Here is a 15219-nt window from a genome sequence, read left to right on the forward strand (position 1 = left end):
TTTTCAAGGTGACAGAATCGACACCTGCCATCATTGGGACAAATAAAAATGCCTCACAGATGCACTTAGAGCAGTGATTTTCAAGCTTTTTCATCTCATTGCACACAAACCAATTACTAAAACACTGTGACACACCAAAAAATGTATTTCTTGTCGATGTGACAAAAAATAGGTATGATTTTGATTCATTCACACTGTACGACTATTGTTGTGTTGGCTGTCGTCATCTTTTAATTTGACAATTTAAGGGAAAAGAAGTCAGTGCCCCTTACTAAATAATCAAGTGTTGCTTGTTTTAAAAATTCTTGTGTCACACCATTGTGCCTCTCACGGTACCCAATTGGAAATCGCTGCCCTTAGAGTGAATTACTCTCATAGTAGAGACTACTTGCTTATCCGTGTAACCAAGTCAGTGGAGTATATTTAATGGTCTTTCTGCTGTAACATCATAGATGATCCATGTTTTTATCCAGTTTTATAAACAACTTTGTAGATAACCTGCTACAGAAATACAACATATAGAAGGATGATAGAGAAGAGAATTGAAAATTGGGCAAAAGGGTTTTAAGCACAATTTAACTTTATACTTCAACCTTCTGCAATCTCTTGTCAGTATCCCTGTGTACAGTAAAGTTACCTAAGGAGTGAAAATATGACATTAGAGCTGAGCAATGGACAATACCAAGATATCTGAGTTCCTAGAATGTTTTATAAACTGTAAATATTAAGATATAGACTTGGAATGTAGGCATAGAATGATACCAAAAAAAAAAAAAAAAGGAAACACCATTAAGGCTAGGTCCCAATGAGTGCATGGCCCAGCCAGTGTGGCTCAGTGGTTGAACATTGACCTATGAACCAGGAGGTAATGGGTTCAATTCCCAGTCAGGGCACATGCTTGGGTTGCTGGCTCATTCCCCAGGAGCAATCATGCAAGAGGCAGCTGATCGATGATTCTCTCTCATCATTGATTTTTTTCTCTCTCTCTCCCTTCCTCTCTGAAATCAATAAAAATATAGTTTAAAAAATAATAAAATAAATGAGTGCATGTAGTGGAGAGTTCCACACAGACCCAGGGTTCTGTCCCAGTCCTACCTGAAGGCTAGAACAATTTGGTACCAATTTTGGCTCTTACTTCTCTTTGTCATATAAATAGAAAAAAAAAGTGAAATTCTATATGCAAATGAGAACATGCTGGGCAATAAATATGCAGAGAACTCAATAACATTTTTCACCTAGGTGGATTTGGTCATCATCACAGAAAGAAAATTCAGGAAATGAACAGAAATGCACCTCAAGAAACACAGTATTTGCAACCCTGAAAAAAATCCATTTAAATAAGTTCAAATGTTTATAATAATCAAATATAACTCTCATAAACAAACATAATGTGATTTTTCTTCAAATGGAACTAAGCGATGAGTATTTTTTTAGCATTATATTGTATCTGATTTGATTGGTTGTTCTGGTCCAAAATACACAAACTATAAAATTTTCAACTGATTATACCTCATTTGGTACATTAAGTACATTTTGATCCCTAAACTGTGTTAGTTTCATTCTGAATAGGAAAAAAAAAAAAGGCAAAATGTGTTAACTAGCAAGTTCATTCATTCAATTTTTGTTTTAAGCACTCTCTGAAGCAAAAAGTTAATGTGTGTATAATACTCATGGGCTCTGGATTTTTCTACAATTCTTCCTAGTGCTAATTTCTAATAGCTACATAGCATTAGCCATTGTACAAGAACCCCTGGAGCATTTCCTAAATCTTCATAAGCAAAGGACAATAGGTGCATCTCAAAAGAAGATGTTGCTGGCCAGGGTACTTATCCTTAACAATGGGTCAGGAGTCCTGGCACCTTGCCAAATAATCTTTGTGGGAAAGGAATCTGAGATATCATGAGAGTTGATCAAAGGGTACAAATCTCCAGCTATAAAATGAATAAGTTCTTGGGATCAAATGAGTAGCATGGTTTTTTTTTGTTGTTTGTTTTTTTTAAAGGAGAGAGAAAGAAATAACAAGGTACTACCAACTTCAGGTATATCCTTTTGCCTAGCTATGGGCCCTTTAATTGTAAATTGTTTGCCAAAGCATTCTTCTGGTATGGATTTTATTTCTTTTCTTTTTTTCCCCCTCAATAAGTGGTCAGTCAATTCTAAACAAAAAGAAAGAAGGAAAATATTTTAAAATTCCACACAGGATCCTAGAGTTTTCAAGAATAAAAAATAATAATAACAAAAGAAAGAGAGAAAGAAAGGAAAAGGAAAGACATTTGCCCTTCTTAGTCTTATCTGAAATTCCTTCATCTGGGCTTAACTGTTCTGGAAGCTCTGCAAAAAATATAGTACAGAGAGGAGAATAATATAAATTGGAGCAAGGTAGACTGCCCATTCAGAAATTTCATGGCCGACATGATTTTAACCAGAGGCAAATCCTTCCTTGAATAATCCCTGGATTATAAAAGGAAATTCTTGAGGAACTTTGAAGGTAGAATTTGGCCAATGATAAAGAGTGGAGTGTTTTGTTTTGTTTTTCCCCTCTCTTCTTCTTTTATTTCAGCCTTTAATGAACAAAGCTGAATAATAGCTAAAGCCTCCATCTGCTCTCTGGGTGCACACCTAGACCCCATTTTATCCTAGGATACTCATGTGCTACTCCAAGTGGCAGGCAGTGACCCTAAACCCTATGTTTGGGTATTACCTAGCTAAATTTAGTCACACCTGGATCAGGGTCACATTAATCATGGGTCACCAGCAGGTCATTTAGGACTATTTTTTCTTCTTCTATTTCTTTTGATATTGCTTTTACAAATACTTTCCAATTTTTTTAGGGCCTTTTAATCATATCAAGTCAAGCCTCCTGGGATCCACATCGGATTCAAACCTCAACAAATACAGCACCATTAACAAGATTCCACAGCTCACTCTGAATTTTTCAGATGTCAAAACTGAAAAAAAGAGTACATCCCCTCCTTCTTCAGATAAAACTATTATTGCACCCAAGGTTAAAGATCGAACACACAATGTGACAGAGAAAGTTACCCAGGTAGGACATGATTTTACTATCAATTTCAACTCTTTTAAAGGTTCTTTTCTGCACCATAAAATACATTCTTTTTTTTTTTTCATGAATGACTACCAAGAGAGGTAAGCCATTTATTTGCACTCCAATTTATCTATAAATTGTGATTTTGTTTATTACAAGACTGAGCAAAAATAGGCTAACTTGGCATCATGGTTCCCTTTATTGTAGAGGTGGTTAACCTGCTATTCATCATGTTTGGACATTTATTGTTTTGCTGCCAATTCTTGCATTATTTAAAGCATGGTATTTTATTATAATGGATGTGTCTATTGAAGCTTTAGGTGACTAATCGGTATTTACTCTTAACTGTGGCCTTCTTTTTTTTCACTTACTCTCCTAAGTAGAGTCAGATAAGTCAGTTGACTTGGGGAAAAGAGCTGACTGAGATGATGGAAAGTCAGAGGAAACCAATGTGCTTCCCAGGAACAGTATTTTATTGTTTTCAAATAAATATTGCATGTTGAACTAGGAAAAAAAAGTACCGTGTAGCAGGAGTTATGTTTTAAGAATAGGGAAAAATTATTTGTACTTATTATATTGAAAGACTAGCCTACGCAGTACCTAGCTTTTGCTTACAATGCACTTAAATTGTTGGGAATTCATGACTCTTAAACTTGTGTCAAGTAAACAGTTTTTTTTTCCCTTACAAACAAATTACTTAGTAAATTTGCTTAGCAAATTTTTTCATAAACTGTCACAATATAAAGGTAAACTTGACCCAAATCTCTATACCAAGCATTGAAGATTTTGAATTAATAAAGTTGTTCTGTAATTATAATAACTGCAAACAACACTCCAGTAATTTGTAAATAACCTTTTTGTGTGAGCTAATAGCTGTGTAATGACTGCGAGTCCATTTAAGATAAACCTGAGCAGTCTCTATTGGAGATGGAAAATGGTATATGCCATACTCTGATATATACTTCAATATTTATGTATAATGAGGCTCTCTACTCTTGGCATTTTGTTCTCCTTAATTTAGTAAAATGAGCTTAACAATGGTAAAGGAAAAGTCTACTGTATTAGCATGTCTATGACGCTTCAAATTTTACCTTAAAAAAATCCATTATTTGGAGGCAGTAACCATCATATGGATATATAGAAATTAAGAGATTTTAAAAACTGCACAGGAGACTGGTGGCAAATGTTAGGGTCAGGGTGCTGGCAGTAGCATACCTGAGTAGTGGTGAGGGCAGCAGAGCAGGAGAGGAGACCATAGAGAATTGTATAGTGCAGGGCCCTCTAAAGATGTGGCATGCAGGAATGCTTGACTGTGGTTTCAAATCCTCCAATTTTAAAAAGAAGCTGGAAGCCCAGAATTTATGATTAAACTCTTAATTTCTAAAAGTTGGCAAACTAATGAATGCAAAACACCTGTAGGCCAAACAAAGCACTCTTTGAGGCTGGTGGGCAGCCAAGTGTGACCTTTGCAAAGCTTTCATGCTCTTGGTTTACCACAGGGCCCACCCTATCCTTTAACTCTCCAGACTCATGGTGCCAGAAGAGGGTGATGCCTGGGTGGATCAGAGGTGCCAGCTACCTGCTCTGGGGTCTTTCTAAGCCTGATGAGAGAAGACATTTATACAAATAGCCATAAAGAAATCATGTTAATAAAGAATACAGAAATATAGGTTAGGGGAAAAGTAATTATACTTTAATAGGACAATTTTCAGAGGGGGAAAAAGAGATAGGATGGGACATTTAAACTAGATCTGGGAAGTTGCTTATCAAACTGGAAAGTAAGTGACATCTAAGAGCATAACTGGGAGTCACATACACTTGTGTTTTAATTCTGGCTAAGTCATTCATTGTGTGCCATGGAGACAAGTATCATTTATTGTGTGACATTGAGGCAAGTTTTAGTGTTGGCAAAACTTATTTCTCAGTATTGACATAAGAATTAAATAGAATAATGTATAGAAAATGTCCACCACTGTGCTAAGTACATAACAATTAATTTCAGATATTATTCTGTTCTCTGTAAATTACCCCTGCCCATCCACTATCTCTGCAGGATTCTTTTATCCCTACATTGCCAGGGCCTAGGAGGACACCTGGCAGAAAGGGGTTCATGAAATATTTAGGAAGGAAGGAAGGAAGGAAGAAAGGAAGGAAGGAAGGAAGGAAGGAAGGAAGGGAGGGAGGGAGGGAGGGAAGGGGGAAGGAAGTTAGGAAAGGGATGTTGGCCAAGTGAATAAGAGAAGGGGTGATAATCACAGGAAAACAGCAAGAACAAAGTTCTAGAGGCACAAAAGTCCGTGTGTCTTATGAGAACAAGTGGTTTCCTGGACCAGGGAGACATTAGTCTGGGCAGGGGCTTGTCACACGCAGGTCAGGGAACTGCTGAAACTTTCCCCTCGAAAGGGTTCTTTACCACCTTTTTCACATAAGTGCCGTGGGGGTCTGGGTAAAATACAATAGCTTCCATCAAAAACATTCTTTTAAGGTCTCATACTTTCTCCTTAAATCCATGTGACTTTTACTTAGCTTCATGACATTACAATATTTGTTTTAACATTTTAAAAACATGTTTTAAATGACTTATCACTGAAGGAATCAGAGGCCCACAAAAAGACCCCACAGTTTTCCTACAACTTCTCTTACTTCACCCAAATTGTGGAGTGCCCCTCTCCACAACCTCCAAAGTATCCAAATTAGATAAGTATGATGCAGGCAAAAAAAGGCATTGGAAGATTGGAATTGGATTTTGTTTTATAAAGGATCCCTTTTTTTAACATTGTGATACAGTGATAGGAAGGTGATTCTGGAGACAGACAGAACACTTAAGTGGCTGGCTATGTTCTGGCCAAGAATAATGAGGGACTGGAAAAAGGATGAGACAAGAAACTAGAAAAAATGATCAGTAGGAACACTCTTATCTTTTTCTTAGTGCCCCCTTTAGCTCTTAGTAACAAAGCTTCCAATTGTCCACAGTCATACCAAACAAGATAGACATCAACTATTGAGAAATTCCTCCTGCAGACATAGCCTCAGGAAATGTTGTTTAAGCACTTGGAAGCAGGGTGATCCTATCACTATTTTCTCATTTAGTGTTTGTGAAAGTTCCTGATCATGGCTCTCTCTGGAATTCTCATATTCACAACACCATTATCTCCTAGTCACTAAAAATAACTTGTAATAACCCAAGACTTTATTATTCCCTTTGTTAGGCCTGTGTGGAAATTCTCCTTGCCTAGATATTCACAATGTATTTGCTATGGGCAGCTAGCAGTATTTTCTTTATCTAATGTTCTTATTTGTTTTATTCCCTTAGTGCATTTATGGTAATTATTTCTTCAAAAGTTATCAGGGTTTGGTTCACAGATCATCCAACAGTGAGGTTCTTTTTGTTTGTTTATTTGTTTGTTTGTTTGTTTGTTTTAATATATTTTTATTTATTTCAGAAAGGAAGGGAGAGGGAGAGAAACATCAATGATGAAAAAAACTCATTGATTGCCTGCCGCCTGCACGCCCCCTACTGGGGATCAAGCCCCCAACACAGGCATGTGCCCTTGACTGGAATCGAACCCAGGACCCTTCAGTTCACAGGCTGACGTTCTATCCACTGAGCCAAACCAGCTAGGGCCAACAGTGAGTTTTAAATGCTCCACTGAGCACAAACAATAGTGCAGACATTTTTTTAAAAGGCATAAATGAAAGGAACATTGATCTCTGCTTACGTTATGCTCTCTACCCCTTTGTGTCCGATCTCTAGTATACATTGGCTAATTGCTAATTAGCCAATTAGTTGTTTGCCTCCTTAGCTAGAGTGGGCTTCTTGAGAGTAGAGATCAGATTCTCATTTATTCATTCATCCATACATTCATGCATCCATCTATTTACTTATTCACTTAACAAGCATGTATTGACAACTAATGTTCACAGTGCTAGATTCTGAGAATTCATGTTAAAAGGCAAATTTTCTGTCTTTAAGAAGTGAGGGAGACGTATGAGTACAGTACATAGGCATTACAATGCAACATGAAGTATTACACTACAGGTATGCTCAGAGCGCAGAAGTTGCGAGGACAGGAGAGGAAACATTACCTATGTTGGGAGTTTGGGGTAGTGCTGGGGGAATATAAACTCTTAGATGAGTTTTGAAACTTGAGAAGTTCTCAAGATTATGCATTAGAATATGGAGTGGGCACCCTTGGGAAACTGTGGATATCAATGAATGAGTGAAGCATGAATTATTTGTATCACTAGTGCATAGCATAATACACAACATTAAGAAGAATCTTAAAAGATTCAGAAATGGACCACTAAAGGTACTGGAGAGAATTAAGTAAGAATAAATCTGTAGGTCAAAAATCCCTAAAGCAAGTATCTGCCTTCTAAATTCTCCCCTTAGACAAGATTTTTGATTATTTGTAGTTTTAGAGACCCATTTCATTGGCTGTTCTTACAGGACAAACTTATGGAATGCATCAGCTCTTTCTGCCATAGTCCAGCTGACTTTCTCTGTTCATTAGAAAAAATAGAAAATAACTCTCAAAAGGTGTGGATTTTTTCAAACTTTACTGTAATCCACCTGGTACAGACAGATGTGTAGTAAGGTCTACGGCAGGGAGGCAAGGCCTCGGTTGGCCAGTTTCTACAACTTCTTTGGAGTGATGAAGAGAAAACAATGAATTGAAAGAAAAGCTGAATAAAAAACAAAGTTTTGCTTTTACTACGGAATTGTGGTTCATAATTGACAATCAAATTCTTGGTTATATCTGCCTCCTTTTAAATAAAGTAAACCAAACTTTGCCTCTTGTATTATTTCATTATTCCTGAGGCTAGTTCTAGTTCCAGTTCAAACGTTATGCTAATTTTATGATAAATAAAAAGTATCATTTTGTTGTCATGTTAAGCTTTTACAAGTTTAGTATTAGGTCAGTCTCCTTGGATATGTATGAGGCTGGCATGGCTCAGTGGTTGAGTGTCAACCTATGAACCAGGAGGTCACAGTTCAATTCTGGTCAGGGGCACATGCCTGAGTTGCAAGCACAATCCCTGGTGTGGGGAGTGCAAAAGGTAGCTGGTCAATGATTCTCTCTCATCATCTCTCTCTTCCTCTCTGAAATCAATAAAAACATTTTTTTTTTTTTAAAAAAGAGGGTTTATAAGATGATGGCTCTGGATTCCAAGACTTTATTGGCAACTCACATACACTCTATTGATCAATGCTGTAACACAATGCCAGTAATAGAGACCAACTGAAACCATCTTAAGCAAAAAATAAATGGAGGAGCTACAGTTTATTGGATCATATAATCTAAATGTAGGGGCATATCTGCTTTGGGACATGGCTGTAGTCTTTGTTTAAACAGCTGATGATATTCTCCACCCTACCCTCCCACCCATGGTCCCCATCAGCCATGCTTTCTTCTGTGTTGACTTCACTAGCCCTCTGGTGGAAGCAAGGCCCTCAGACTCTCCTGTCTCATTTAATACTCATAGCTGGTGATCTGTTAAATGAGCCATCTCTCTTCTAGTGTCCATATCATTCCTGAGAATGTAGCACCTGATTGGCCAACTTGAGACCTGTGCTTATCCTCATGGTGCCTTGACTGACAACCACACCAGAAAAATTCACTGGGGGAGGAGATCCACTAAAAAGAAGAACAAATAGCAATGGCCCATTGCAGAGATGAAGATAGGAATTCAGACTAACAGCATCTCTCTCTCTCTCTTTCACACACACACACACACACACACACACACACACACATTGAATATACATTATGTGCTGAATAGGCACTATAGACACAAAAGTATAAAAACTAGTACTAATAATCAAGGGATTATAATGGACTTGGAGAAACACCATACAACAAAATCTACACTAATAAAAGAGAAGTATGCAAATTGACCATCACTTTGCAATGCCCACCAGCCAATCAGGAGTGAGTATGCAAATTAACCCAACAAATATGTCGGCAGCCCTGCCCCCCAGCCACTACAGGCCTCTGGGCTGCACGCATGCAGGTGCAGAGTGGTCGGGCGGGGCAGGACACCTGCTATGAGGGGGAGGAGGGGGGGCGCAGAGGGAGCTACAGGAGCGGTGCTTCAGCTAGAGCAGTGGTTGGCAAACTCATTAGTCAACAGAGCCAAATATCAACAGTACAACGATTGAAATTTCTTTTGAGAGCCAAATTTTTTAAACTTAAACTTCTTCTAACACCACTTCTTCAAAATAGACTCACCAAGGCCATGGTATTTTGTGGAAGAGCCACACTCAAGGGGCCAAAGAGCCACATGTGGCTCGCAAGCCACGGTTTGCGGACCACTGAGCTAGAGCAAAGACTGAAGGCTCTGGCCAGAGTGAAGACAGAAGGCGGCAGCCAGAGTGAAGGCCTGGGTTCCAGGTGCTGGAGGAAAACCAGTGCTGGCAGCCAGGGGAAGGAAGGCCTATTGCACGAATCTTCGTGCAACGGGCCTCTAGTACATAATAATAGCATTTATAAGAGCTAATATAAAAAATGCTACAAATCATATGATAAAACTAAATGTAGTTTGAGGTATTTTTTAAGGCTCTGTACTAGTCAAATTATGACCAAATAGTTCTATCATTTATTACTTAAAGAGAAATGCCTGGTAAATTTAAAAGAAACCCATATCAGGATCATTAGAAAATAATACATGAAGGAACTTAAATGAACAGGAGATTTTAATCTAGCGAAGATATGATGGGAACGAGATTTACCACAAGTATAATTTTCTTATAACATCATGAAGGAGAGTACTCAAGAAAATTAGTTTTGAGAGTAATCACAAAGAGACTTAGGTCATAAGAAAGAATTTTCTGAATGTATAAAAAGCCATAAAATCTTAAAATCTATAAAGAACTTTAAAGCCAAAATAGATTTCCATTATTTTGGAATCACTTAAGTATATTATTCTCATAAAAATAGAATTAAGATAGATTTAATAATAGCTGACATTGATTGAGCATTTACTATGTGCTAAGCTCTAATCCATATAACAGTCCTATGAGTTGGTACTATTATTATCATCTCCATTTTGTAGAAGGGGAATCTTGCTTAGAGAGAGGAAGCAACTTATTCAGGTTACCTAGTTAATGACAGAGTAGACTTCAAATAGGTTATCTGACTCCAAACATGAAGTTCTTAATCTCTAAAGGACACCCTCTCCATGATTCAGTTGTTTCCCTATTTTTCCACTAAATATATTCAGAAATTAGCATGGCATTTGGGTATACCTGTAACATTTGACAGCATGGTAAAATGTCATAATCTGAAAGTTTAGTAGTAACTAATTAGAAAAGTGAGTCTACAGATAAATAGGAAGAGAATCTCTTCCAACTTGCAAAAAACTAAATAAAGCCGTCCTTAAAAGAGGAGATTCATTTCAGTATTAGCTCTTGTTTTAAGGCTATATCCCATTTTCCTTTTGCTGATTTTAGATTAGGATGAAGAGCTTTTGTTTTTTGTTGGTGACATGTGACTCAATAGCAAGAAAGGCAAATTTACACTGACTACTGGTATAAAGATGAGTTTAAAGATTATGGTTTCTTACTTCCCACTGATCTTTGTCCATTGTAATATGCTTATGTAATTCAATGGCTCTCAATTTATATTAATTTTGACAGAACTGCAAGACAATGTTTATAATTCAGTATTTCGTCAGAAATAGAGATGGATTTATAATAGAGAGACAGCATTGATTTCATTATGTTATCTAATGTTTAAAATTATAAATGTTTGCAAATTTTGTATAGCAATTATACCCCAATAAAGTTAAAAAAAAGGTATTAATTATTGTTACCAGACCACTTCTGCAACAGTGGCTAGCCCTGCCCCAGCATGGTCTGGGACCGTTGCATGGTTGCATGTCCAGTTTCTTAACTCCTGCAGGTGAAAGTAAGAGTAAGTTTATTAAAGCTTGGAACAGTGAGACCAAGGGAGAGCCCCAGAGACAGAATTAGGGGGTAAGTCCAGGATGAGCTGCTGCTGCCCACTGCTCCCCTGGGTGGAAGCCTTGTTGGACCCTTAGAGCGTAGGCTAGAAGCAAATTACATGCCTCAGGAAAGGGGCACATGTGTGCTCAAAGAAGAGCACATAATGGCATCCTTCGTCCTGAGAGTTTTATCTATTTTCTATCGGCGGAAATTTTAGGGGAGGTCCCAGGGTAGGATTTCAACAGAATATTCATTAGATCTCCAGGTGTGTCGTTTAGTAGGCCTCTGTATCAAAATGACTATATAGAGGGATCAGGAGTCATTCTTTGGTTAGTTGCACCTCTATCTTGGATTAGTCTGGCTCTAATTGTATTTTTAATCTATCTCCCTGATTAAGGCAATTTAAACCACCTGCTGTTAGATATCTTTGGTTAAGGAGGATAGATTTAGCCGACTTGCTCTTAGGTATCTTTGGTTAGGGAGAACAGAGTCTGTTGTGGAGCCAGCGTGAGTGAAGGACCACTGGAGTTCAGACCAAATTAAAATGTAGCGAGCCTTTATTAGCCGGCCAACTGGCCAGCCAGTCGGCCGGCGACTGCTCTGCCTTTCTCCACGCAGGGAGTCCAGAGAGCAGCCACGACCCTTTGTGCAGGACCACTTTTAAGCACATTAACCACATCCTGTTTTTGTAGAGCAAGTAACCCAAGACAAAACAGTTTTTCCTAAGCAACATCAGGATCATGCCATTGACGACCATGTTATTCACAGGGTCATCCTGTTCTTCAGAAAGTTGACAGTGTTCTATGAAAGAAGGTCTACGTGCTGGGAAGGGGCCATGAGACTGTATCTCAAGGTCTGGCCTGGTGTCAGCACTGACAACTCTATCTGGAGCATAGTCCATGGCCTCTCTGGAATGGTAGTAGTAAGCATGCTCAAAAATTCCCACTCTCCAACAAGTCTTGTGATTTATCAGCGGACCATTAATTGCTTAACCATTCGGCCATTTGTTCAACCATTTGTCTCAGTTTCTTCATTCTACTTGCCAGGGATTACTGACCTGCCTCACTATCTCCGGCATAATAATACAACATTTCTTAATACTTTCTGTAGTTTCAAATTGGATAAACTTCATCATAAACTGTCTTCAATGATACTATTAAAAATATCTTCCAGTTCTGGCCAGTGTTGCTCAGTGGTGAGAGTGTCTGCCTGTGCACCAAAGGGTCGAGGGTTTGATTCCCAGTCAAGGGCACATACGTGGGCTGCAGGTTCAATCTCTGGCCCCAGTCAGGGTGTATGAGGGAAGCAACCAATTCATTTCTCTCTCTCTCACATGGATGTTCTCTTGTTGTAGTGTAACCCCCATCTTACAAAGGACGCCTCAAAAAAGGTCGAATTATGGAGTCATTTATTAAAAGCCGGCGGCATACGAGGGAGCAAAAGTGCTCCGGACCTCGTAGCCCTGAACAGCTTGCCACTTCTGGCTTACATTGACAGAATATCACAAAGGTATTGATTACATCGTTGGGTCTGGAATGAGGAACCTGTTTCGCGAAAAAGCATTTTTACAGAAGAGCAACTTAGTTATCTAAAGTATCTATGAATCACTGCATCAACAGAAACACATAATCTGGGACCACCTGGACGATTTAGAATAATTGTGCTGTCCAGATTCAAGGACCACTGAGTCAACCGAAATTCAGTTATCTGTAGCTACTGAGACAATATAGGATCACTATCTGTCCTGGGTCCCAGAGGAATGTGCTTCAATGACCAGTGAGATCACAATCAATGGGATATTCAAACCGCCATCAAGGGAGTATTCAATCATACATAAGTTTAGAAAATCAAAATAACTTTTAAATGAGTACAGAACCCAAAACAGCAAGGTTAAAATATTAAACAGCAATTTTTACCCAAGTATGGTTGCTACCATACTTCACTCTCTTCCTCTCTTCTGAAAATCAATTAAAAAAACATATGGAAAAACAAATGTCTTCCAGATACAATTACAAATTAAAAGTGGTTTTATATAGAGCAATACTTTTCAATAATAATATCATTGTAACTCTAACTCCAGTTCAGATTCTGATACCAACTGGATGTCCTACAACTCAATTCTGACACTTTCTACCTGGTTCTAGCATCAGATGCCACAGGTTAAGGGTTCAGTCCCACAAGACTTCCCCCCACTTCAGACACCCGTTGCAAGTCCAGGTGGTCACCTGTGCTTCTGACCTAGTGGCTATAAGTTGGAGGTTGCCATGACCCCATTCTTGGGTTCAATTAATTTGCTAGAACAACTCGCAGAACTCAGGAAGCTTGTTTACTAACTAGATTGCCAATTTATTACAAAGGATAGGAATCAACAGCCAGAGGAAGAGATACCTTGCAGGAGGGCCTGAACAGGAGCTTCTGTCTCCATGTTCAGGCCTGAACATATGGAAGTGTTCTGAAAGCTCTATCAATGCAGTCCTTTTTGTTTGTTTGTTTTTTCTTATGGAGGCTTCCTTACATAGGCATGATTGAGTAACTCATTGTCCATTTTGATGGCTTTAACCTCCAAACCCTATCCCCACCCTGTAGGTAAAAGGGTGGAACTGAAAATTGCAGCCCTCTAATGTCTTAGTTGGCTCCCCTGCGGACCAGCCCCAATCCTTTTATGATTTACGGGATTTGCAAAAGTTACCTCATTAACATAACAAAAGACACCTTAATCTCTCTCACCACCTAGAAAATTTCAAAGATTTAAGTGTGCCGATTCTGTTTTGGAAACAAGAGACTTAGACCAAATATATATTTCTTAAAATGAATCACATTATCAGTCATGAATTTAAAATTACACTTAATTAAAAAGTCTGTTTTTCAATGGTTAATTTTTATAGAATCTCACTGATTCTCACTCTTGAAATTACAAAATTCACAATACTTCTCCAGTATGATTTAAATAAACTTCATTTGTTGCCTAAATTAGATATCAAGTAAACTTCAATAAACTATAAGATCATTTTGAACTTCCAAAAATAGCAATATTTACAAAATTCCAAATTAAATTTGAAATGCAAAACAAGTTCAAAAGTGCCTCTAAACAGTTTTAATTTAATATGGCATCAGTTTTATATTCATTGTCTTACTGCTATTTACAGAATACCATAGAATTGTTTTAGCAAAACAGATATCCCTATCCAATGTTTTCCCCGTATTCTGAATTTGGTCTATGTCCATTCATACGAAGTGAAATGGAAAACAATATAAATGGATGATGCACATTCAGCGAAATAGTTACCAATTCAGTATGTGTGAGTGTCAAGGTAAGAAACATTTAAACCTGTAGAGAATTTTTGTGCGTTTATTTGAGCCAAACTGACCACAATTGCTGGCAACCAAAATCTCAAGAGATTGAGAACATTTTCCAGAGAACGACAGTTTTGCACCTTATTTTATACATCAGAATCAAAGGAGGGGGGGTGGAGAGTGTAAGAAGTTACCTGAAATCCATTGGTGATAAATTAGGGAGGTGGGAGGAAGCAAAGTGGAAAAATCTCTGGGATTGGATAAAAAGTAAAAGGAATAGACATATACTTCTTTTACATAGGTGGATACAGGATAGTTAGCAATTAACAATTACTAGGATAACAACTAAAATAAGGTGTGGTCTCCTGCTCTGGTGGGAGATTGTGCCCTAATAGGTCCGGGAAAAGGAAATTACCTGACATGCCAAAGGTATGTTATCTTAGATGCAAAAAGCACAGTAGACAGGCTCAGTTAAGGTAAAGACTGACCTTTGTTAGGAAAGATATTAGCCTAGGACATGACTACCCACCATCAGTCTTTTTTAGTTAGGAAGTTTTAATTTCAGACCATCCTATGTGGTTACTTAGGTATCTGAGCTTGTAAGGCCAGCCATGCAGGCCTCCCCTGAGCTTGTCAGGTTTAGTTTGTGGCTCCTTTTTTGTCCACAGGAGCACTTACTAAATATAAGTCAAAGTGTTGTCAATGTAAGAAACATCCAAACCTGTAGAGAATTCTTATAACAGTTTAGTTGAGCCAAACTGACACAACATATGCTGGGAAGCGAGATCTCAAATGCTCCAGAGAATAACAGTTTTGCAGTTTCTTTTATACATTTTAAATTATGGAGGGACTGTAAGGAAAATTACATGGAGGGGAGAGGAAGTAACTTGAGGGTGGAATTACAGGATAGTTACGAATATGTGTTCTCTTG

The 15219-nt window shown here is 38.1% G+C and overlaps 1 protein-coding gene across 7 annotated transcripts in view; it reads left to right on the plus strand.

The window, feature by feature from the left end:
• The window catches only part of KCNH7 (potassium voltage-gated channel subfamily H member 7), a 438042-nt gene that overhangs the window by 314903 nt on the left and 107920 nt on the right, over positions 1–15219 (plus strand). For all 7 annotated transcript variants that reach the window (XR_013960661.1, XR_013960662.1, XM_080669564.1 and 4 more), the window contains one exon: positions 2832–3046. Coding sequence is in view for 5 of the 7 variants with exons in the window: in XM_080669564.1 (XP_080525690.1) it covers positions 2832–3046 (215 nt within the window). In the remaining 2 variants the exon portion in view is untranslated. The remainder of the gene's footprint in view (positions 1–2831; positions 3047–15219) is intronic.

This window comes from Plecotus auritus, assembly GCF_963455305.1.
Source record: "Plecotus auritus genome assembly, chromosome: 5".
Lineage (NCBI taxonomy): Eukaryota > Metazoa > Chordata > Mammalia > Chiroptera > Vespertilionidae > Plecotus > Plecotus auritus.